We start from the raw sequence: 26,202 nt of genomic DNA, 5'->3' as shown, positions 1-26,202 counted from the left end.
TCGAACGAAATTTCCACGCTCGAATGTGCTTTAGAAAGTCAGCTGTTTGATCAATCTTGTACGAAAAATAAATTATATAATTATGCAATCGACAGATAAAAAGTACACGTTTCTGCATTAAATAATGAAACATGTTGGAAAATATAAGTATGTCTAGTCTAAAAGAATGTAAAATGTTACTTTATTGCAGGCAGAGTTTACATAAATTCTCACCACATGAGAAATACAACAAAATCTTTTTTATTCTTTTGAAAACTAATGATACTAATGAGTTCTTCTTTTGCAATGCAATATATATATATAATTAGTCCATAGTCAAATCTAAATAATCCCAAGGATTGTCTATGGATAACAACAGCATGACAAGACAAAGAAAACAACTAAATCAACTACAACTACTCCAAACAAATATTAACTAAAAGTAAACAGAGAACCTAGATGAACCAAAGAGGCTATTTTATGTACAACCTTCAGCTGAAGTGCCATTAATGGTAGCGTCATCTAGAAATTGTACTGATCAAATACCAAAAACCTTGCCGTGGTTAATAATTAAAGTACAGTGTCAGTAAAAAAAAGTTACACTGGCAGTAAAAAAATGCTTTCACATAATAAACATCAAAAAACAGTTTTAAGCAAAAATAAAAATATAAAAAAGATGTACAGTGCATTTACTGTCTTCCAGGGGTTTACTGAAGGCCATCTACAGTCACTGCTTAATTATTGTGCTAAAGCACACAATTACTCCCAGTGATTGTAGTCCAGAAGCCATTTACTTGTAGATGGCGAGTAATGAAGGATCAGGTTAAAATTGTAGGACAAGACAGGGACTCAGATCACAACACTCGTGCTACTGCGAGAGGTTTTATCCTATAAAAAACAACAAAGAAACAAAAAAAAAAAAAACAATTATGATGAGACAAACCATACCAATCATTCATTAATTTTTAAGAAGACACTTTTATCAAAAGTGACTTAAAATACTAAAAATGCTCTGTAGTTTTGTTATTATTCACCCTTATTTCATTCCAACCATGTATGACTTCTATGGATGATATTTTGAAGAATATGTTTTTGTGCATACAATAAAAGTCAAACAGGTTGATATTTCATCAACATACTTTCATGTAATCAAATTTGAAAGAAAATCATACAGGTTTGGAATTGGAAGTTAGATGAATGATGACAGGATTTTCATTTTTGGATTAAAGATTTTCTTTAAATGTGCCCTTTTCGGGACCACAATATATAATCACAGCCTCATAGTGATCTACATTCTTACAGAAAAGCGGTCACTCCTCCTGCTGTGGCCAGGCAAAATCTCAATGGTAGAATAAGCTGGTGGTTTCTCAGGCAATCTCCCTTGAGATCGCTTCCCCTTTCTATAACTGTCCTCCTCGTCTGAACTCCAGGAGCCTCTACGTGGAGAAGGTGAGTTATTCCTGTCTCTGCGGTTCGTTGCGCGCTCCAGCTCCTCCAGAAGCTCCCCTTTACTGCGAATACGTGGACGAGCCCTATCCGAACCCGAAACTCCCCTGCGTCCCGAAGAACCTCGACCTCCACGCCTGTCGTCCCAGTCCGACTCGTCGCTGTAGCTACGCTGCAACTGCATCCCTCTCCGTGAAGATGATGGCTCCCTCCAAGAATCATCTCGATGATGACCATTGCGGTTTGAGCTACCGCTGGAATGATTAGATAGCCGTTGTCTTCCACCATCATTGTTCCGCCGAGAGCTCTGTTTCGCTCGGCCCACGATGGGAGGCAGCTGGATGACCCTGCGCTCCACACCTTGGACACCCATCTCATCCAGGGCTGAGAGCATGCTGGGTGGCCTGGCCGATAAAGGCATAGCTTGGGGTATGGCTTGAGGTGGTGGAGTTGCATATTGTGGTTGTGGGGCCACAAATTGATGAGGAAGGCTTTGGAACGGGACTGCTGTGTAGTGAGGTTGAGGCTGGAGCATTGGGGCAGCCATATCCATCCCTCTTACTTGGGTCTCCAGAAAATCTAACACTTGGTTATTACCATGTACATTTCCATTTATGCTGCCATTGGCATGGTATCCTTGGGGAGGGATGAATGGCAGGACAGGTTGAGGGGGAGGAATGACCATCGGAGCCATGGGAAGGTTGTGTTTGGATGAAGGTTCAGAAAAAGACCCTGTGGAGGACAAATAATGAGTCATTGCTGATCTGAAGTATCAGATTACTAGAGGAAGTTATACTGACCTGAATATAGTAAAGGGTTTGCTTGAGAAGATGCCTTTGAGGCAATGGGGGCATAGATGGGCTGGCCATGGAGCCACGGTACCATGGCTTTTTGAGCATCACGCATCATCTTGTGGCGCATCACAGCTAAATAGAAAAATTAACAAGAAGGAAATATTTCACTACATTTTATTTACAAAAAAAGAAAGTTACCTAGCATTAGAAGGCAACAAATTATTATGAAATTTTTTTTTGTATTTTGTAGCACATTATGTAGTATTGCCATAGTTCACGGATTAGTTTTCACAGTTAAATAGCTTTACAAATTCAAATTAATTATAATTAATGCTAACTATTATAATAAATCATTCATATATATATATATATATATATATATATATATATATATATATATATATATATATATATATATATATATATATATATATATATATAAAAAACACACACACAAATTATTATTGACAAATTAATCAATTGTTATGCAGAATGTGATTTTGTAATCAGTAAACATTTATTTCCAGAAGTAGAACACTTTAAATATTGTTAAAATTATTTGCAACATTATCTGGTGTTATAGATTCACAGACAGAGTTACTAAAGTGATAAAGAGTCAATGCACGTGGATACCTTCTTCTGGGCAGCAGCAAGTGCGAGGACAGCAGGGACAACGGACATAGCAGCAGCAGTTCTGAGGACAGCACTGACAGCAGCAGATACAAATCAGTATGATGAGGAGCAGACCTCCGAGGGCGATGAGCAGCACGGTCAGCCAGTCTGAGAGAAAGACAGGGTTTGACTAGCATTAGCATCTTTAACGGTTTTTTTTTTGGTTTTAACACAAGTCTTGAAACTTACGATACACGATGAGCCTGATTTCTTTATCGGAGTCTCCCACAACATCACCCGCTGCATCGACGGAGCAGAAATACATGCCGTTGTCCCACCACATCACCTCATTCATAACCAGGTCAGCATCTGTGAAAAACATATGCACACACAAAAAATTTGTTAGTGAAACCCTGATCAAGCAAAATAAACTGTACGTACACATATGTATATACTGTGTACAGAGATCATTCACACACATACATACATATATATATATATATACACATATACATTATATATATAGAGAGAGAGAGAGAGAGAGTGTACTGCAATTACTTTAAATTTACTTTAATTACTCCTACATGTCCAGACTCACTGTTTTGTATGTATATCTTGCGATCTCGATATTCTGGCCCCAGAACAGCTTCATTGAGGCCTCTTTTCTGAATCACTATGCGGACAGTGCGCTGACTGTCTGGACAATCGTTGGCTGGGTCTTGCTTCAGACCCAGAGCCGCTTGATATGCTGAAGAAAGAAACAAAATGTACATGGCCACATCAATCTCCACATGTCATCTATTCAGACAAAAAAAAATCTATACCAGCACTACTCACCAGTTGAGTAATAGTCCAGCACTGGATCCAAACAGAAGGACTTGTATCGCCATGTGACCAGCACATCTTGTAAGCTCGCAGTAGTGGAATAGTCACATCGCAGAATGACAGAAGCAAACAACATTGTGTGTCTCTCTGTTTGAGGAACGGTAACCTGGATAGACAACAGCGCTGAGAATAGAAGGAAAGGGATCAGTTAACATCTGGGTTCCACACCTTAACCACGCCTTTATTTACTTCGTCTTTAAGGATTTTACTATTTTATAATTTTTATAACTTTTATAATAAATGAATACGTTTATTCCTGTTCCATTCTTACGCATACAAACAAAATCAAGTCTCAGTAAAACAAATATTCACATTTCTGGCTGGCATGAAGCTTGTAAATCACGTGATCGGGATTATCTGACTATGGTGTATGTTTCCACCTGCTGATTCACCTAGCCACTGAACTTTTAGAATGACCAGAAAGGCTTTTAATTCGTCAAAAGTGATATGACACAAAATGAAACACCCCTATAATATTCCAGTTTACACACTGACATTTATTTTCAATGCCGACTTACCTGTTGGAAACACGCAGAGCACGAGCGCAAGCAGCTCCAGCTTCAGTGTTTTTTTCATGTTTCTCGGTTACACGGAAGCTTTTTTTTTTACTTAAACGTTACTGTATTTTTCCCAAACACTAGAAACAAATCTTATATTTGCGACTCAAGCGAATACAGACGATGTATGCTGGCCATCATGTCGTCGTAAAACAGGCGACGCACATATATCCAGATATTTTCTTATTTACCTACTCTCTCTCGAGTCAGTGTAAACACACCTTTGCTCTTTGGAAGTCTGATTCCCCTCCCCCATTCCTCGATGACGCCACAGACTCCACCCACCAACAGGTGCACAACACCAGAATGAGGTCACGCTACTTGATTTTTTACGTTTTTCATTGATTATTGTTTAAAATTAAATTATTTCCACGTTTTTGTTGTTGTAGATATGTATCATCGCCCAAAGTGAATGGATCATTGCGTTGTTTACTTCCTTCGACAAAAAAAAAGAAATATATTTTGCACAGAGGGCTATTTAACCACCAGAGGGCTTTATTTGCTGGTGAAATATATTTGTAGTTTTTTTTAACATTTACCCACCAGGGGGCGTACCTCGCAGGCTTAATGTGTATAAGCATTCTCAACGGGGTTTTTCTTTATTTTATTTTATTTACTTTTCATAAATGAACGTCTGACATAAAAAAAAATGCTAAAACCCACCTAAAACTGATCAACAGACAAACCTGACTAGATGTGAAAACTATTAAACAAGACTGGTTAACGGAAAATGAAAACTGTGGCTTTTTCTCACAACCATGCTATTTTCCCCAAAACGGTGAGTAAATTAATATTCTATTTTTCTATATTAACTATTTTATTGTGTATTTTCAAACTATTGCAAACTTCCATCACACATAATATTGATGTGGCGAGTTGCTATGATTTCTTTTTGCTTGCTTTTAGTATACAGAATGTGAAAACATCCTGTTGGCGGGAAAGTATGTTTTATTAGTCGCAAATAATACATTTAAAATATAAACTTTGGCACAATACGAAAAAAGCGACAGATGCAGAGATCTAAACACAGAGTTTAACACCTGTGAGGTCTCGTATCAGATCGTTTCCTGGTATTGTAATCTCATCCTGGAAAGAATCATCGTTTCCTTTTCTGTATCCTGTCCAGTTTCCTGCGCGGCAAAAATTCTGTATTGCTAACAAATAAACAAAAAAAGTCTTACTGTAGCCTATTTGTTTTCTTATATCATAAAAACACTAAGGGTGTCGGGAAAGAAAAATAAAACAGACAGCAAGTGTTCATATCAAAGTCATTATTTTAAAACCGTGAAATGCAAATAAATGGCACATTATCAAAAGCACAGTTGTTCATGCTTCACTGGAGAGCCAACTGATTAACACTGATACAAATGTACAGTACAGTGCAAACAAAGGCAAAGGCAATATTGAAATATCAGAGACAGCGTCCCATTACAGTACTGAAGATGTACACAATATCAAGGAATGTTTAAAGCACTTGAATATCATTTAAAGTCCTTTCTAAGTCCTTATTTTTAGTGCAGCGGTAGAGGACTAATTAAGAACTTCTTTTTTTTTTTGACATTATCAATACAGAAAATAAAAACAAACAAACACACTGCGTTCTTGCCCTTGACCAGCAAAAGTTCCCAAGCTCTTCATGTCTGTTTAATCCTGCAAAAAAAAAAAGTGTCTTTCTGACAGTGTCTGGGGCATTTCTCTTCAGCTGGATGATGTTATTAGTGTGATGTCAGCTCAGTCTGATGACGTCACACAATTAGTGAGTCTCTGCTTAGATGAGTGGTCTGTTAAAAAAACACCAAGAGCCACACATTAGACACCCATTAGCATGATGCGTTTGCAGATGCGTTGTTAGTGTGCCAGTTTAATGCTGCACTGTTAGCCCATTAGAGTTAGTGATTCCTTTTATCATACAATCAGAAAAACAGAACAAAAACACATAAAACCTGCCTGAGAAATCAAGCGGACTTGCATTTACATACATTCTTGTAAAGAATATGATTTACATTTCAGCATACAAAAAAAAACAAAACATAATGTACAGTTAAAAACAATTCAAAGTCCCTCTTTGGAAATCAAACAACATGTAAGAAGTGTAAAATAAAATATAGAGTTAAAAAACTGACACAATGTGAGATGTAAAATTATAATTTTGAGAGAAAATGTCAAAACTTTCTGAGTTTTATATATATATATATATATATATATATATATATATATATATATATATATATATATATATATATATATATATATATTAATATACACTCTGCCGTTTAAAAGTTTGGAGTCAGTTGTTATGCTAACCAAGACTGCATTTTATTTAATAAAAACACAGTAAAAACAGTAATATTGGGAAATAATAATTTTTTTTTTTCTATATATTTTAAAATGCATTTAATTACAGTGATAGTAAAGATTAATTCAAGGAACTATTACTCAAGTCTATAGTGTTGACATAGTTTTGCTGATTAATATTTATTAATCATTTTTTGCTTTGAAAAATTGAGAGTTAGAAAGAACAGCATTTATTTGAAATAGAAATCTTTAGCAACTGTAATGTAAATTTGCTTAATATTTTTTTATTGTACTGACACCAAACATTTGAACGGTAAGACTGAGAAGGAAAGTTTCATCTAACATATAAAACATTTAAAAACAGGTAAGTTCAAAATAAACGTCATCATTTTACCAGTCAGTCTAGGAGCTCCTTAAATACTAAAGATGTAATAAAAAAAAATTATTTTAAAATTAATTTTTGACCCATATGCCACATCTATCACAGAATATAGGACTGAGAGATGTGGAAAAACTGCATTTAACCTTATTAACCCAAAAGGCCACAGGTACTTGATTACTATATAAATATGAATGCATAATACATAGGTGAGCTGGGGGTTTTTTTTGGACAAGATGCAGCTTGATTTCAAGGACAAAACACTTATTACAGCTCTTTATCATTTGAGACATTTCATATCAATGGAATCTCAACTGTCTTTTCTTTTTAGGGTTAAGGGTAATTTGGTCCACCCTTCAATGTACAGAAACCCGGGCAGATGATTATAAGTAACTCACCAGTTTCCTGGATTTGTCCCTGTCCTCCCTGTGCTCCTGTAAAGTATGGGACAGCCCGTGGGCCGCACGTGTGTACGAAAAAGGCCGCATGGCAGGATCAACAGTCCTGTACCGTTCCCTCCCTACATGCTCTTCAGTTCTAAACCGCTCCGCCTCTCTCTCAGAGTACGGAGGTAAAGGATCATCCTCCTCGGGACGGTTGCTAGGTGACCTGCTGTTGTAACAGTCACTGCTCTTCTTGGAACTGCCTTTGGAGGGTGTGTCACTGTCATCATCAACCCTCCCACCTCGCTCTCCGTGGCCCCTAGCCTTGCGCTCCAGCAGTGTGTTCAGGTATGTATCGTCGTAAGACCTCTGGCGAGCGAGGTAACGCTCACTGTCGGCAGTGTTGCGCCTTTTTGGCGGGGAAGGTGGCGAGCCTCGACGTCGCCAGTCGCCATGGTCATCATCACCTCGAGAATACCGTGGCCCGTCTCGGTAAAACATGGGATGGTCCCGCGACCTTCGACCCATTTCAAAGTCTCGCTGAGGATCGCGGAAGTCACCCCTCCGACGACTGTGTGGGCCGTATGACATTGCAAACTCTTCCAGCTCATCTAGCGATCCTGTGCGCCCCCTAGCATCAAAGGCTTTGCGAGGCAGGTGCTCAGAGCGACAGTTCCATCTGCACAAACAGTCGTGATATTATTAGTGCGCACAAATATACTTTGATAAAAACATGCATATATATACACGCACTTTTAAAATAACTGTTTTTTGTTATATATGTTTGCAGAGAGGGAACAGTGTTCAGTGATTCAAGACGACACATGCAAACCAGCGAAATAAACTTCTTCATCCGTTTGACGACACATGAGCTTCAAATACTTGCAACACAACCAAATACATAAACACACTGCAAATACACAAAACAACCAAACACAAAAACATGCTGAAAATACTCAAAACACAAAAATAATGGGTTTAAAAGTTTAAAATGGTTTTATTATAATAAAAATGTAGCAATGTTTTTTAACCCAATAAACGTTTCTCTCTTGTCTCCGGCCCTGTCCTAAATGATCACATCGTGTACACGCACACTTGAATTGTACCTGTTGTCATGCTCATCCAGAGAGTGATTGCTCTGATAATGTGAGGGGCGAAGCCCGTGACCGATTGATGCAGTTCGGATATGCGGCTCATCCATGTGGTCACTGATGGGTGGTAGTGCCTTCCTCTGGACCTGCCGATAGGTCTGCCTGAAGTCTATGTCACCATCATGCAGAGAGCTCAGTTCTGATAGGCTGCCAGCTGCTAACACAATGACATCATTATAGGCTGGATTTGATTGTTATTGCGGTAACAAATCAGTTGTCATTGTCAGAATTATGCAGCAAAAAATGGTCTTTGTGAGAAATTCTGAAGTTTGTTAGAATATTATGAATAGTCTGACATGCACAATTACAGATGTATTTTAAAGGGATAATTTATCTAAAGATAAAAATCTGTCATCAATGTGACTTTCAATTTATGGACAAAAACATTCTTCCAGATACCATCTTTTGTGCTCCACAGAAAACACAGGTTTGGAACGACATGAGGGGAAATGATGACCGAGATTTATTATTTGAGAATGAAATATCTGAAAAGTGCTTGGATTGGAAATAATCATTGCCCTCTGATAGGACACTGCTGGTACTGATGATGAAATGAAATGAATTAGGCATGCCATCAGGAGTGTCGTCTGACCATTGCTAGCCTGTCACTAACTCAGCTTGCCTTTCTTTTTTATACAGACAAATTCGGTGTACAGAAACATGCTGACTGCATACAGGCTTACATGGATGACTGCCCCCCTTGGTAGGGTGGAACTGCGCCAGGTCCCTCTCTACGTAGTACACAACCTTCATAGCGTCCTGACCCTGACTGGCCTGGAGACGATAGCCACTGCGCACTGTGGGCATACACACATGACCTGTGTGTTTCTATTGTGTCCATGTTACTGTACCACACACATAGCACATCAATTACGGTTAATACACATGCATGTAACGCTCACACAGTACTTAGTTAAGCCTTTACAGAAGCATGAACATGCATTGGATTTAGGCAGTTTTTGCATTCTGGGAGAAATTCACTAAACTTAGCCTGCCATAACACAAAACCCTGTCTTATTCACATACCACCTGCAATCCAGATTAGTCAACATAACTATGGAGTGCTACTTAGATAAATAAGAATACAGAAAATTAATCAAAATATGAATAAATAAATTAGCCAATAAACAGCTTTGTTAAAAAAACAACCTTAAATGTCAAAACAGCAACTTAAGTTTTTAAATTGTACAAATAAATAGACATTTAAAGACCAGATGTACTAATAGCTTATTCTAGTTAAAAAAAAAAAAAAAACCTGTTCATTTATTTCCTTATGAATAAACAGGAATATTTGAATATTTCCTGTTTAAGGAACATATCAGAAAATATTAATGGTACTTGTTGATACAAACATTGTGAAACCAACACAACTACTATCTTTAAAACTTCAGCTGACATTCTATTCCCTACAATAAATCACATACTAAAAAACAACAAACACTCTCCCGTCCTCTGACCACAATTCCTTTAAACATATTACTCTGGACAGCCTGAGATTAAAGTTACAATGCAGCTGAATTTGATGTTAGTTGAGTTTGCTTTGAGTTAAGATGATGCTAAGTGCAAATGCAGACTCAGTAGACAGACTTCAAAGAACAAGCAAAGGTATTAAAATATTTGTAGCATTTCATTTTTATGTGCTCTTGTATTGTTACTTACCTCCAGCTATATTGTTTTCTACTGAAGGAGCCACTACAGTCAACTTGGGTTCAATGATGGATGATGCAGCTGGAGGGACCACGGGAACCACAGGAACACCAGGAACGTAGTAAGGTTGATACATGGCAATCTGAGGAGTTTGGCCGCTCTTTGCCATCTTCCCTGCTTCATATACTTTGAAGGAAAATGATTTTGTGAATACAGTTGTGAATACAGGCAATGTGTGGATGTATGTGTGTTTATGTACTCACAGTGTTTTGGACAGCAACATGTATCAGGACAGCAGCAGCAGCGTACATAACAACAACAGGAGTGAGGGCAACACTGACACCAGCAGATCCCAACCAACAACAGGAAGAGCACACTACCAAGGACGACAACTCCCACAAATACCCACTCTAAAGAAGACAAAAAAGACTCATCAGGAAACATGGTTTCCGTGGCAAAAACAGATTCTGAAGGAAGTGCTGTTCTAAAATCTTTTTGCCCACAGGATATGAAGTCTCTGATCGTGACCAACCACAAGGGAGAGCTTAAATGATGCACTTCTTATCTGGACTCTCTAAGGGCCTAATGATGAATTTCCTCTGGGTGTGGTGTTAAAATTCCAACAGTATACATTGCAAACCTCTTATTCAACTCAAGAATGTTCAAAATGATATGCCTTATGGCCGAATGGGAAATGAACAGGACATAACCAAATTACTTTTGTAGTAGTTGACATGTTTGTTTTTGAATTCAAAACATAATAGCAGGACTGGGTTTTAAAAAAAAAAAATCAGATTTCTTACATATACACATAGATATTGCCTATATATTTTTATATTTGTATATACACTTCCATATAAAATAAGACCAGCTCAATGTCATTTGTCTGTGAATTGTGCCGTTTGTTTTTGATTCACTACAATGAACCACTTCATTAGAGTCATTTGTTGGTGAATCAGTCTAAATGGATCACACTGCAGCTCAATGTAACTGCACTTTTTGCTATTATTTTGTGGTATACTGTTTTAGCATGTTCAATTTGGACTGTAAACATGGTTGAAATATGACTTTATTTCCCACACAATGCAGGAAACACTGGCACATCGCCAACAAGATTGAAAGAAGCGACACTGAGATCCGAAAATCTGTTACTTTTTTTTACCTTGTTTTTTTGCCATCAGATATAGTTGAAAACCTCATATTTCCTTAATTTGGTGGCGTAAAGACCTACACAGTGAATGAGTGTGTGACAGCGTGTCTACCTTGCAAGCTAGATGCGTGACCCATTATAATTAGTGAAGCTGTCTTTAACACAAGTGTCTTAAAAAGAAAAAAAAAAAAAAAAAACTGCTAGCATTCCAAATGAGAAAGCTTCAGCAGACGACGACATGTAAATGTAACTGCAAAAGGTAATAATCGTGTGATTAGTTACTTAAAGTTAATCAATCATTGATATGTCCCGTAATTTCCTGGGGGAAGGGGGTTCAGAAAGGAACAGATCAGATTGGAGTATTTTGGAGTTTGCTGATTGTAGCAGGAAATGAAGCAAGTGAACTGGAAAGGACCTGTGTGAGAGCACCCACTCAAAAGGACAGGGGGGAGAGAGGTATGGCAGGCGTACCTGGCATAATCTCCAAATCAAACTCAGGCAGGATGTCATCCAGCACACCTGTCCTACCTGGAGAAGGGAGAAGATCAGACATAAACAGCAGCAGTGGGCAGCAGATGAAAGTTCAAAGTTTAGGGTCGTGGGTAAATGCTTAAATGCTTGTGTGTTATTATGAAAAAAAGTTACTCTGTTAGTGGCTGTGGATTAATTAAGAGTAAGTTGATAGCTTGATTTGTGATTTTGATTTCTGAGTATGATTGTCGGTTCTGAAACTAAATCAAATGCAAAAGTACAAACAAAGTATGCAAACATATATACAGGCTCTGGATCCACGTCACTGAATTTATGTTTCTTGTGATACTTGAAATTAGTTTTGAAGGCTTGAGTGAATAACAATTTTGGTCACTACAGAAATCCCATTCTTTCAGTTTTGTTACTTCATGGTTGTGATGTCTTTACTATTATATTAGTGTCAAAATATTACAAATAAAGAATGCATGTATGTGTGTCCAAACATTTGATTGATAGTGTGCTTAGGTGTGTGTGTGTATCCCTGACAGATACCAAGAAAAGGGTGAAGGGTCAAACATGTCTCTGGATGAGAAACTTGCTGTTCTTCTGTGAAGTTGTGGTACACATATATATATAGTGTATGTACCATTTATATATTTTTAAATTATAGAATTATACTGGATGAATATATTTATAAATATAAAGCAATGAAAACTGATTAAGATAAAAAAGCTCAGCAACTGACAGTAATAACAAGATGACATGTTGCTGGTTCCCAGGGCTTATGCTAATGTATACTGTATGTGTGCACTGGTTCAGTATTTATATTTGTCCCAAGCACAGATCAGGTTCACTGTGCATGAACGGAGAAAGTGAGAAAGAGATGAGGTAGAGGGGGCTTCAGCAGAGACACAGAGGAGGAATATGGGAAACTAATTAATCACACAGCCTCATTAACCATCCTGAAAGGGGGGGAAGGGTACGTCATCACCATGGAGACAGTACTGGCATTGTTTGAAATTAAAAGGTGTCCTAGAGCACTGTCCAATTACCTTTGGAGAGAAATGAAGGAGTGGCTATAGATGTACTGTCTATTTTACACTGAGTGTACTTTGAGTTTATTTCAATTACTGGCATACTGCCAAAAATCAAGAACATTCTCACCACTTCAACTGGCCTCAGTGTGTAGTCTAAAACCCATTTTTTTGACTATATACAATTCCTAAAGCAACAAGTGTGTAGAAGACAGCATGAAATGAAAAGACGTCCTACATGTTTCATGTGTGTGATACACATATGTGTAATTTTGACATTTAGAAATGAACTGAATAAAGGATCTGTCACTACTTCCATTTCTTTGTGATTTTCCAAACACATTCATTTTACAGGTCTTCACAAAATGCCACAAGTCGTTAAACTGAATGAAAGGGTGCCATAAACATAACTGCCCACTGTCAGAGCAGATTTATCCCTGAGTGACAGGAAGTGCTGAGCTGGCAGACAGGAAGAGGAATAATATCCAACTCCTCTACTCCTCTGTTACAGTGATTAAACGAACCGTAACCTGAGAGTAAAGGGGACCTCACGAAGAGTGTTAGAGCTGTGAAGAGTGAGACAGGCACAGATATTTAGAAGGCACGCTATGTAGTGTAGACTGCAAGTCTTTATCACACTTAAAGGAACAGCTCACCCAACAATGAAAATGAATTGTCAATTTCAATCAACCAATCAGTTTTGAGTGATAATTTTTCAGGAAATGTCAGTTTTAGGTTTATGATCAGGTTAGGTTCTACACTCTTGTTAATAATTTCCCACTGATTGTACAAATACATTTTGAGTAGGGTTAAGTTTAGGGGTAAGGATTGGGATAAATCTATATTTTTGGACAGTAATGTTGATGCTGGATTATGTCTTACTTGGCAAAATCACTGCAACCATGCATAAAACATATTCTAGTAGCTTCATAAAATAAAGGTTAATCCACTGATGTTACATGTGACTATTTTATCAATTTCCTTAATACCTTTTTGGGCCTTGAATGTAGAAGTAGCATCACTGTCTATGCAGGGTCAGAAAGTTCTCAGATTTCATCAAAAATATCTTAAATTGTGTTCCAAAGATGAATGAAGGTCTTACGGGGTTAGAACAACATGAAGGTGAGTAATTAATGACAGAATTTTCATTTTTGTTTCCATTAATTTTTATCTGCGCAATACAAAATAGGCTATTTTGAAGAACTGTTTTTAGCCATAAAATAGTTGATGAGGTCCAAATCAACACTCAACTCCAATGGCTTTCAGTGTAGACAAAAAAACAAATTTGTGTTACTGTTGTAATTACAGTGTAGTATGTACACAAGTACTTGTTGCTGGTATAATGCAATCTGCCATTTTGGTAGTTACCCGCTCACCAAGCAACAGACGAAGCATGAAAAAGAAATTAGACCTTATTAGACGTCAATGTATCATCAGAGTGAATTGAAAGTTACAATTAAAAATAAAAACTTATGTTCAGTTCATTTAACTTTAGAATGATAACCTACTTTTTCCACAGTTTATTGGCCACTTGCTTGAAAAGACAACAACTTGCTAAAAAGTCTTCAAAGACTTAAGGTTTTTGTTGATGTTTTGATTTTACAGTAAAATTTTATTAAATATTAATATATTGATTTCAAGGAATTCTGAATATAGTAATGCAAGAAATTGCTGTTAAATACTGTTTGTGTTTACAGTGCAATCCCTAATCCGGGGAAATAATAGTGTCAAGATCAAGAGCTAAACTGCAAGTAAAACACAACTACACAGCATGTTTGATGAAATAGGGAGTGTCTGGTACAAAGTCAAACTTTTAACCACCGATACTCCAGATTAAACTCTCCACTTCATAAACCAATTAAATCTTGATTACTCAGAAGGCAGCGGTGCCTTCCTCCCCTTCTTAGCGTCTACATAACACTCTCGTTGATCCTCCTTTGTCGGCGCTAACCCTCTCAGTGTTTTTTCTCTTCACCGCACAGGACTGCTCTGAAGGCCCTGGCATCCCCCGGCCCCTGAAACCCCCTTCGTTCCCATGGAAACGGCTTAAGAAGTGGCTTACATTGCTCACGTCGATAACAGTCAGTTATTTACTTTTTGTCTGGCATGAGGCGTCTGACTTTGCTTTGTCCAGCTGACACAGAAATAACTTGTGCTGTTAGGGTCAGTCCCGCAACATTAAACAAATTGTTTCTCTCCACAGTGTTCCTGCCCAGGACGTACAAAATATGTGAGGTTGTCCTGATCAGCCGGAGCACAAATGAACAATAGCGTCTCTTATTAAGGATCTGAGCCCTGTCGAGAGGCGAGCGCTGTTTGGTTGTCGTCATGGCAGCGCTTGTAAGTGCACTCAGGAATTTAGGCAGGGGTTGGCATTAACAATCATTTAGACACAATACCCAAGCATGTACACACAAAAGTAAACATTCTGCTAACTCTGTAAATAATCACAAATACTGAGTCCCTAAAGCACAGCATTCACTGGCCCCTTTTCAAGCTATTAAAACTGTTCTAAAAACCATATCATTTAGACAGCAGACTTTTTTGCAGTGTAGATTCAGTTTTTAAAAAAACATTTTATCTCAAGGGACTCACCCTGCACCAGCAGCTCCACCTGGTCTTCATTTTTCCCTTCCAGGTCATCAGAAATGATCACTTTACAGAAGTACACACCGGTGTCACCCCACTGCAGCTGTCCAATGCGCAGATCTGCTTCTGAAAAAGCCAGAAAATATTTGCTGATAACCAAAGCTGTTTCACTGAGTTTGATTGACAGCCCCTCTGACCAATAATCTGCCTAATCAGACACAAGTGTAGATTACTGTTGGCTTAAATTTGAGAATTGTGCATTGACGTCTTTTTTTTAATCAGTAGGAACAACACGCCATTCATACTTATTATCCTTCCGTACTATTTTGTCAGAACAGTCATAGCCGTTGTTAGAGAGGTGACTGGAGGAGGAAGAGCTTTGATGCAAAAGTCAGAGGAGAGGGTGTTTGCGTTTGATAAGGAAAGCCATGGGGGTGTTTTGTGAAACCTTTATGAGGTCCAGCCCCCTGACCATTGTGCGACCTAGAAAAAAAACAGCCCTATTTAAGGAACAGGAAAACACAGCACAATCGGCTGGGTTTCCTAAGGGGGAGATGGATTACTCACAAGATTGCAGACTTGAGAGTAGAGCGGTCTCAAAATTGAATAACATAACAAGATGATTTTATTACACAGTGGCCTCAAGAAGTATTTGGACCATTAAGCCAGAGTTAAATGTCATTTTATGAATGTCATTGTGTTGTTAAATAAGAATTAAATAAGTATTATCAAATAAGTAGCATCTGCAAACAAACTACGCCAGACTTTTATTTTTTTTAGAACTGATGTAATTTTGCAATGACTTTAAACCGGCTGAATCCCATTGTGGCTATATGAATTAGTTCCCCTCAAGTTTACACAGGTGCACTAACAGAGTAACCATATATATTTGAAATATACTACATTTTGTGATCAAATAAATGCAGCCTTGCTTTGCACAATTACCCATATCCAAGTTCCAAATGGTACTGTAGATTATACACACCAAATATGTAAAATATATACAATATATAGGGTTAGCTTTTTTTCCCACTTTGCTCATCTTTTTCTGTGCAATTACAGTAAACATATATCACTGTGTCAATTGCAGATTAGACCCATATTTGATCTATATTTTGGACAGTATTGATGCTTCATAAATTATATCCTGTGTTGAACTGACTAGTTAATAAATGACCATGGATATCCCCCTTGTGATCCTTAAGCTGGATTTTCAGCAGACCAATGTGTCATTCTTTGTGACATATTTATCCACAAACACAGAAAGGCTTATAGTGTTATGATCAAATTCAATATTCCGCATTATATTTCATTCATCCTCACCTCCAATCGAGCTAAACTGTTGAAAAAACCCCACACACTTATAAGACAACAGAAACTCATTACTGTTAATGATGGAGATGTCTCTTCCTTTGTAGTGCTCTGCTAAGGTCATGGAAGATCCTTGCGCTGAGGCCACTATTCGGACAGTGCGGCTGCTGTCAGAGCAGTCCACATGAGACGAGGCTCCCAGGTCAGATACGTGCACTCCCAGGGACTCGGGAAACGTGAAGGAATCCCGAGTACGGTCTGTACAGTAGGACTTGTACCACCACTGCACCACGGCGGTCTGAGAGGAGTGGGTGGTGTAATGACACGGAAGAACGATGGAGGAGAACAGCATTGCGAACCTCTTCTCATCTTTCACAATCACCTGTACACCATTACAGCTTTGCACTGTGCCAAAAAGAGAAAGAAAAAAAACATTACTTTATGACAGTAATTACTTTATGAATACTCTACACAAGAAAGTCAGGGCTAGACTGCAGATTTCATGGAAAAGAGTACAATATGCACACTTTAATAATCCAGTTGAAGGATATGAATATTGTTTTCATCTGCCATGCATCTAGTAACAAGGTACGTTTGTTGTTGTGCTTGAAAAGTCTGTGATCCTCAGTTGTTTAATGTATAATGGCTAGTTTATTTCTGTAACTATTTATAAGGTTGGCAAGGGTATGATCACTAGCGTATGTAGTGTTCTTATGTAGAGCACCAGACAGGAAGCATGTGCAAAAGCTATAATGCAAATTCACTATTGCTTCTATAGAAATGTTGGGCTAGAATTAAGACATTTAAATAGTGTACAGAACCCTGTTTTGTGTTATTTTTCATCAAATAAATATAAAGGGTACAGAAAAACCCTATGTCAGAACGATGCAAATGTTAGTTTTCAGTTACTGATAAACTTGTATTTGTTTTGTGATAACTTGGGTAACAAGGTTGAGCTTGATAAAAAATAAAGTCAACATTACAATTTGTGTAAAACTTCATTCATTCAAATTATTTACTTGGCTTATTCTCACGCTGTGGATTAGAATTGGTCATTGGAATTATTTTTTAATTAAATATCATTTAGCAATTTATGTAAAAATTCACCATATTAAGTAAACACACCCGTGAGCAAAGAGAGTGATGCAAATTCCAAGATACAGTGAGCTTTCAGCAGCAACTGTAATGACTACTGACCTGTTCATGATTAGTATTATGGTGTTTGAGTTTAATGCTATGTTTCAGTGTGAGAGACAGGCATGTGATCATTACCAAAAGCCCTTTCTCAGTCTAGGCCTAACCAACCAGTGGATCAAAAAAAAAAATGCTTAGTGCCTCTTTTTCAAGAATGCTTAGTCACACCATTCCAAAGGGAATTCACTTTATCAGCTAGAGATTACAAGGTGAGATGACCTGAAAACAAATGCCTAAAAACATCTGGATCCAGTCAGTCAGCATTTGCGCGTGTGTGTGTGTGTTTCTAAGCATGAAAGAGTGTGTCTGTCCAGCCGTGTGTGGGAGATTATGAAACAGAACGCTGGACAAAATCAGAGAAGCGCCTGAGAGGATGATCTGCTGGTGTGAAAAAAGAGACAGAGAAAGAAAGAAAGAAGTGTGAAGAAAGTTAAATTCCATGCTATGCAGGGGGCGCAGAGAAGTGGGGGCTATCATTTTTCAGAGAGACGTCACTGGCTCTGACTGTTTGATTTGGGTGGGGTGGTGAAACTGAAATATTTTGAGAAAACTCTTACAAAAGATCAAGTAAGGAGGAGGTCTCTCCCACAAACACTGAGATACTGTAATTCCTGTCAAAGGGTGGAGCACACTACATGAAAATATACAACAACCAGTCACCGCAGATGTCTGGATGAGATTTTCACTTTGTCATTGTTGCCTTGGAGGAAATGGAGTAACTTCCTGAGCATTTTCCAACTGTACTTAAGAGTGATCGTGTTGCTGAGGGGAATTAAGGCGAGAATTCTGGAATACATTCATTAATGCTCCGTTCAGGGGTCCTCCTTTTGTCCTCTCTGTTGCCTGTTTGACTCTTTGTTTGCCATTATAGTGAACCCCCACACACTAAAACTCAGTGCAGGAGGGGGATGTTGAGGTCCCACCAATAAGACACACTCATTGACTCAGTCATCCATGAACACCCAATTAGGTTAAAGAGATTTAAACCAAGCCGTTACTGCCAGAAAACATTGCTTGATTATATGTGTTAATGAATTGCTGATGCTAACTATTACAGGGAGACATATCAGTTTATCAAGGAATAGTAGCTCAAAAACGTTTAACCTAAAAAATGTATGCACATTCTCTCTTCTGGGAGGGTTTTTATAGAGTGTAGTTTTAGTTCACAAAGTTGGTCACTGACGTACATAAAAAAAATCGTCATATATTGTATTGTTTCTGCTGCATCCACCCTTCAAGAACTGCAGCTGCACTCCCTGACACACATTCCAGCAGCACTTCCCACAATTCTCTCCCACAATAACAACTTTGGGATGATAAATAGTTTCAAATGTTTGTCTATGCCATATAATTAAAGGCTAGTAAAATCTTGAGTTATGAAATCCATTTTATACTTTACACATATGCACATATTTTTAATAAAATCAATAATAGCAATTAATATTATGTCGAATATATATATATATATATATATATATATATATATATATATATATATATATATATATATATATATAAAATATATAAAATATATATATATATTTTTTATATTTATATTTATATATATATATATATATATATATATATATATATATATATATATATATATATATATATATATATATATATATATTTCAGAAGTATGTTTTTTCAGAAGTTTATTTTAGTTTAGGTTAACTAGTTAAGCTTGTACGTTTGAAAGTAACGGACTCATTTCACAATAAAACGTGTAAAAGAAAGTTTTATATGATTTCTTAAAAAAGTGAATAAATGCAAATTTTAAATTGTAAATGTATTGTCAGGTGTAAATGGAAATGGATAATAGTATAAACCGTCACAAGGACCCGTGATCAATCTAAAAATAAAGCCGGGCTCAAGGTTTTCTAAGCTCTCAACCTGTTGCTTTAGTTGTGCGCCCCAGTTTTCTGTATTTCTATATCGCGGTCAAATAGAAACCAGATCAACTCACGTGATAATAGCATGAATAGAATCCAAAATCCGTGTAACAAAACCATGATCCAGTTTAGTGCGGTCTAGTTTGCAGGTATGTAATCCATCTTCTCCAGGACTGTTATTCGCTTAAGATCATCTCTGTCTGTTGCGCTGCTCAGAAGGACCGTACCACTTTATTAAAGGGGAGCTACTGCGAAAATTAAATACTAAAAACTTGCATTCAAAGATGCTAAACGGTTGTTGCTGAACTGAAAAAAAATACCGAGTGCATGTTTTTGTATTCAATGAAACGGATGTCAAAGAAATGACTTCAGTAGAGAAACTACTTCATATAACAGCCACTGAAACGGTCTCCCATTTTTTTCACAAGTGGATACGTCTGTCAGACAAATGCAGCAATATCTTGCATTAAACATAAAGAAAAAAGATACGTTAAGGTGACTTAAAGTGTAAATTGAAAACATTATGTGTTTGTTATGTATTTGTTGTTGTTGTTTTAAACAACTTTACTGGCTGATAAATAATGATAATAATAATAATAATAATAATAATAATAATAATAATAATAATAATAATAATAATAATAATAATAAGGCTAATAAATAATTAAGAAGGCTAGGTCGAATCACTTAATTAGACTAACAAGATGTGTAACATCTATTAATTTCAACTAACTGTATAAAAATGACTTTAAGAGGGCAGTTTACATTTGTGTGCATTTACACGTGAAGCCCTGCCTATATAAGAATGCATCCATCCATTCATGATTCAGTAGAGCAGTTCAAATAGAAATGTCAATTACTTTAGATAACAGACGTAAGAGTACTTTTTAAAAACTCAATTTCTTTTGGTTTATTTCTGTTTGCAGCAGCAGATGATGACTTACTTGAGCACTGCAACTCCAGCAATACAACCAGCCACACTTACTGTAGGTTCATAGAGGGTATAAAAACATAAATAGATGGAAATCAAAATGAGTAAAGTTTCTTCAGTGGTCAATATTTCAGACATTATACATTTTACTAATGTTAAGATACTTGCACATCAAAATGCGAGCAAACCCTCCACTGAACCTCATCAAAACACATAATTGATCAGAGACAGAACTCCATCCTCTGTTGCACAAAATAATGTTTAACCTATAGCAGAGTGACAACATATACAATTACTCCAGTCCATTGAAGTAGTTGTAAAGTTTTACATAAAACTTACTTGTTTCATTTACTCTCTGATGCATATGAATCACATTAAATTTACTATAATCTAAATAGATGGAAAATTGTATATTATATTATATATCAAAATAAAGAACCAAGCCTCTGCTTTCAAACAAAACAAATACATTTTATTCTATCTTTATGTGTTCATGTTTTATCATCACTTGAATGCAGATAGGTTTCACCAGAAGTACAACATTTTGGAACTGCATTTTTCTCAAAGTAGTGCATTATCAAACGATGCATTGTGATATAATATTCTTTTACCTGTAAATAATTACATGCATAACTGAAATTGCATTCAGTAAACCGAGCAAACATACACACACACGTATACATATGTTTACACATACATACACACACACATTTAGACTACATACATACATATGTACCTATATACACACACACATACTCTATCTAGATCACACACACATGTACATATTCATATTCATATCGCCAGGTTATCGCTCTATGCACGACACAAGATGTTTTTGTGTCTGTAAAGCCAACTCTATCACTGACTAGCCTACTTTGTCCCAATCATATTCAAAATGGTTAAAACACGATCTACATGCATGATCTACATATATGATCTATATATATTTCACATCAATGCATTATAGTAGTATAGGATTACAGGGTTGAAAGTAAAAACCGTCACAACCCGTGATCAATGTAAATATAAAAGTTTTGAGTGAAGGCTCAAGGTTTTCTTTCAACTCGTTGCTTTAGTTGTGTATCACAGTTTTCTGTATTTCTATATTGCTGCCAAACAGAAAACTATGGAGGCCCATTTCTGGCATGTAAAAAAATCTAGCCTTAAAAAAAAATCGAAATTATAACATAATTATGAGATAAACAAGTCTGAAAAAGAAAAACACTGAAATTGTGACATTAAAATTCTTGATTACAAGATAAAAGCATTACTTAATTCATAGTTATTAAATAAATTGGAATTAGACTTAAATTCAGACTTGTTATTAGTTTAACGGTTATTATTCTGGGATTATTACATGGCTTTGTGGAATATTCGATTTTGATTGGTCAGCCACGTCAGCCAAGGTTTGCTAAAACAAAAGGTAAAACTAATAACACAGGCTCATCCGGGTAACTGCCTGCAGTTGGCGCTATTTCCTCGCTCACATTTTTCTTCGTGGAAACTGCGTTTGGTAATAAAATACTAAAATTCAGTATTTGGAGTACATTTTTTTAATTCAGCAAAGCTGCTGCAACGATTGTTTTGTAAATTGTAATGGATCATATGATAACTAACAAACTTTTTATTTTAAATTAATATATTTTATTGCCATTTACATTTATTTGCCATTATTTACTTTTGTGGCAAGAAGCCGTGTAAAAAGCGGAATAATGTACATCCGGCAGGTTGTTATCAAAGAATAACCGCTTTGCTCCGTGCTGCTAATTATGTACATTATCCCTTACACACCTTGGCATGTGGCGACTGACCAATCAGAATCAAGTATTTTTTTTTATATTTACTTAGTGACCATTTTCAATGGTTATATCGTTAATATCGCTAAATAATGTTGTTGTTTTTTTTATCTGAACACAGTCTTCTGTGTTCTGTGACATTTTGCTTTCATTTTTTTTTTTTATTATTTGTGCATTCATTTGTACTCATACTTTAAAACATAACTTATTTCCCACAACGTAAGCTCAAGGGGAACTGTTCAAAAGTCATCGTGACTACCTCTGCGATCGTCGTAGCGATCTCTGAGGTCATCGCGACTACCTCTGCGTTCATCGTAACGATCTCTGAGGTCATCGCGACTACCCCTGCGTTCATCGTAACGATCTCTGAAGTCATCGCGACTACCTCTGCGTTCATCGTAACGATCTCTGAGGTCATCGCGACTACCTCTGCGATCGTCGTAGCGATCTCTGAGGTCATCGCGACTACCTTTGCGTTCGTCGTAACGATCTCTGAGGTCATCGCGACTACCCCTGCGATCGTCGTAGCGATCTCTGAGGTCATCGCGACTACCTCTGCGTTCATCGTAACGATCTCTGAGGTCATCGCGACTACCTCTGCGATCGTCGTAGTGATCTCTGAGGTCATCACGACTTCCTCTGCGGTCATCGTAGCCATGTCCGTTATCATCACGACCACCTCTGTCGTCATAGTGATTTTTGAGGTCATCAGGGGAAGCTTTGTCAGTTTTCTCTTCATTTATTGCCATGACGTCTGTATTCCTGTCCTCAGCATTTCCTAGAGGTGGTTTGTCATGGTATTCCACCACTGGTCTCCTGAGGCAAAAACCAAACATACAAGTGAGTTAAAAAAACGCATCCTAGTAACCTAAAAACTGACAATCACTTCATCTATTATTTTGAGAGCATAAATAGAGACCTACTCCATTTCATAGTCTTTTTGTTTCTTTTGCTTCCGTTTGCGGCAGCAGCAGATGATGACTATTACGAGCACTGCAACTCCAGCAATACAACCAGCCACAATACCTATTGTGGCAAGATTCATAGAGGCTGTAAAGAAAAAAGACATGGAAATCAAAATCAGTCAAGTGGTCAATATTTCACACATTAAACATTTTACTGCTGTTAAGGTACTTGCACATATCAAAATACCAGTAAACCCAAATGGTAAGCATGAAGGTCCACCCTAGAACCTCACCAAATATATAATATTTACAATTTTATAGGAACAAAAACTGATAAGAGAGTACCCAGTACATCAGGTCAGTTGTCATGTTGACATTAAAGTATAATATCCTGATCTTTTATTATCAGTACATGATAACTATTAATCTGACCCAAATTATGACGTTAAAAAAAAGAAAGCACAGAGCAGGCAAATGTGGAAATACTCACATGGCATTACGGACAGTGTCATGTTACATTTGGCTGATCCGACCTTATTGCTTGACAGGCAAATATAGAAACCTGATGTATCCATGGACACATTGACCAGAGACAGAACTCCATCCTCTGTTGCACAAAAAAAATATTTAAATTTTAGCATAGAGTGACAACATATGTAATTAATCTAGTCCATTGAAGGGCAAACAGAACTTACTTTCGGTGGTTTTGAGAGGAAATGCTTGAGGACATTTTTGACGACGTCATATCTCTCCCATTTGTATGCTGGTGTAGGTGAGCCCTCTTCAGAGACGCAGGTCAGGCTAATATTGTGTCCGTATTCTGCTGTGCCTACTACCTTACAAACAGGTTGTGACGGTGCAACTGTTAAAAAAAAAAAAAAAAAAAAACGTTCAGGAAAGGACTCTTCTCACCATGTGAAGGTATATACTTTTCTTTTGAGACAAAGTGCCAAAGATCTTACCCTGAACCAAAAGAAAAGTAGTGTCAGATGTTTTGCCTTCAATGTCTCCAGGAATTTGAACAAAACATCGAATTGTTCTGCTTTCTTTTAGAGTGACCTGTTTTAGTGTCAGTTTTGATGTTTTTGTACCAAGGTCAGTTTCTATCACGGCTTTGCCTTGGTACTCTGGTCCAATGTCTACTTTACCATAGGAGTAATAATTACCGAAAACAACCTATTAGGCCAAAACAAAGAACAATTTAATGGCTTCATTGTGACAATTTATTCATTATTGCACATTGTTTTAACACAAATCATGGTTAGACATTTTTTTCCTGGCTTACCTTCTCCCCAGATGTCTCATCAGCATCACCAACCCATGTTACAATGATAAGATCATTTTCTTGCTGTTTAGGTTTAAAAGTACATGCAAGGGTGGCATCACGACCCTGGCGACCTCCATGGTGGTTTGACTCATCTTCACTTCCAGACCAAAACCAGCTGACATCACTATGAGGTGAATATTATTTTCAAAATGCAAAAAAAAATAAAAAATTAATGCAGGATCTAATAATATTTCACAAACATTTCAAAAAAGTTACACAATATAGAAATAATATTTAAGATAAAAAAAAATAAAGAAAGGGAATGATCTGAAAATATTTTGTAAAATTCCTTTCTACATTTGAAAATGGTCTCATAACAAATCACAGCTTTAGTTAAGCTATCAGTAAACCTGTTTACACGTTTTGATAATTCACATGAATACACTATAGTATTTAAGACTGCATAAATCTGCATGAAGTAGCTGAAAAAATCCGCCATTTTGTAGCCCTTGTGAAAACTAAGAACATTAATACTTACATATCTTACACACACACACACACACATACACATATATATAAATTACACATAGAGCAAGCAAAAAGAGAACAAATCACTTTTGTGACACAACAAAACATAATCTAACATAATGTCATTGATTTGATCTTGACTGTTGCACTCATTTTAATGTCAGGAAACCAACCACCTCACCTGTTATTAAACATAGGCTGCAAAAAATAAGCTTCCAGTTGGTCATTTTGTCGTTTTTCAGTCCCACTGCAATAGATGAAGGTTCTCAGTTAGGTTAGAGATTTTTAATACATCCTTATCTCTCGGCTTCCTGTGTGCTTAACTAAACCGTTTTGCTTCTGCACCTGTGTCTACCACACCTTTATTGCACTTTGGACTCTTATCCTCTTCCTCAAAGTTTTACAAGTTGGGTTGAAACAAAATGGCATACATGGCATTAGTACAGATAGGAGTCAAATGAACCGGCATTCAAGGTAAAAGTGATGTTTACATAGCTAACATTAAGAGACATATTAAACTCTACCGTTTTGAACCTCCCTGCATTTCCCTTATCTGAATGTTGTTGGTCTAACTCGATGTGTATTCCAGCTGTGGTGCATTTCCACGCAAAACCAGCAGATGGTAGTGCAGGAGACATAATTGAAATTACAGGCACGGTGAATAGGTCATTTTCCATTAGGTGAAGATATTCATCTTTACCAGACATCATCGCTCGCGAAAACGATTCTGATTGGTTTCTATTTACTGCTCAACTGTGCTAGTTAACAGATTTGCTTTCACTCTTTCCTTATAGGCTATTTCATTCAAGCACTTTTATTGTTTCCGGATAATCTCTGTCAGATTTCAGTAAAGAATATGGTAGAAATATCATTGTTAGTGTGACCTGTAAGGAAGTACAGTGATGGTATTTTGGTCTTTCAGCATGTTAAAGCTTTATTTATTATTATTATTATTATTATTATTACGTCATTGCATTAGCCTATGAACTTTTAGCAGGATGTA

General features: G+C 36.9%; 3 protein-coding genes across 7 annotated transcripts; all 3 read right to left on the bottom strand.

Moving 5' to 3' along the window:
- Positions 1-164: 164 nt before the first annotated feature.
- On the bottom strand, positions 165-4,515 carry LOC122351521 (immunoglobulin-like domain-containing receptor 1). Its single transcript, XM_043248626.1, has 8 exons — positions 4,235-4,515; positions 3,669-3,839; positions 3,430-3,579; positions 3,081-3,200; positions 2,853-2,999; positions 2,226-2,351; positions 1,280-2,157; positions 165-867 (listed from the first exon to the last, which is right to left on the bottom strand). Exons 1-8 carry the CDS (start codon positions 4,290-4,292, stop codon positions 829-831), a joined length of 1,689 nt encoding a protein of 562 aa, XP_043104561.1. The 5' UTR covers positions 4,293-4,515; the 3' UTR covers positions 165-828.
- Positions 4,516-5,203: 688 nt separating this feature from the next.
- On the bottom strand, positions 5,204-19,973 carry ildr2 (immunoglobulin-like domain containing receptor 2). Of its 5 annotated transcripts, none has more exons than XM_043248620.1 (10): positions 19,847-19,973; positions 16,759-17,088; positions 15,379-15,498; positions 11,750-11,806; positions 10,392-10,538; positions 10,141-10,314; positions 9,165-9,278; positions 8,437-8,638; positions 7,346-8,009; positions 5,204-6,054 (listed from the first exon to the last, which is right to left on the bottom strand). In XM_043248620.1, exons 1-10 carry the CDS (start codon positions 19,890-19,892, stop codon positions 6,019-6,021), a joined length of 1,890 nt encoding a protein of 629 aa, XP_043104555.1. In that variant the 5' UTR covers positions 19,893-19,973; the 3' UTR covers positions 5,204-6,018. The 5 variants fall into 5 exon arrangements, with proteins under 5 accessions (XP_043104555.1, XP_043104556.1, XP_043104559.1 ...); XM_043248621.1 differs by having other exon boundaries at positions 8,437-8,635; XM_043248624.1 differs by lacking the exon at positions 9,165-9,278.
- Positions 19,974-21,153: 1,180 nt separating this feature from the next.
- Positions 21,154-25,572, bottom strand: gpa33b (glycoprotein A33 (transmembrane), paralog b). The gene is given in 9 exon segments (XM_043249672.1): positions 21,154-23,315; positions 23,423-23,549; positions 23,895-24,011; positions 24,100-24,132; positions 24,135-24,266; positions 24,367-24,580; positions 24,690-24,796; positions 24,799-24,855; positions 25,381-25,572. Coding segments are annotated over 9 exon segments (1,410 nt in total). The 5' UTR covers positions 25,427-25,572; the 3' UTR covers positions 21,154-22,738.
- Between the last annotated feature and the right edge of the window lie 630 nt (positions 25,573-26,202).

Source organism: Puntigrus tetrazona, chromosome 9, assembly GCF_018831695.1.
Source record: "Puntigrus tetrazona isolate hp1 chromosome 9, ASM1883169v1, whole genome shotgun sequence".
Taxonomy (NCBI): domain Eukaryota; kingdom Metazoa; phylum Chordata; class Actinopteri; order Cypriniformes; family Cyprinidae; genus Puntigrus; species Puntigrus tetrazona.
This window is presented reverse-complemented; position numbering and strand designations above follow the sequence as displayed.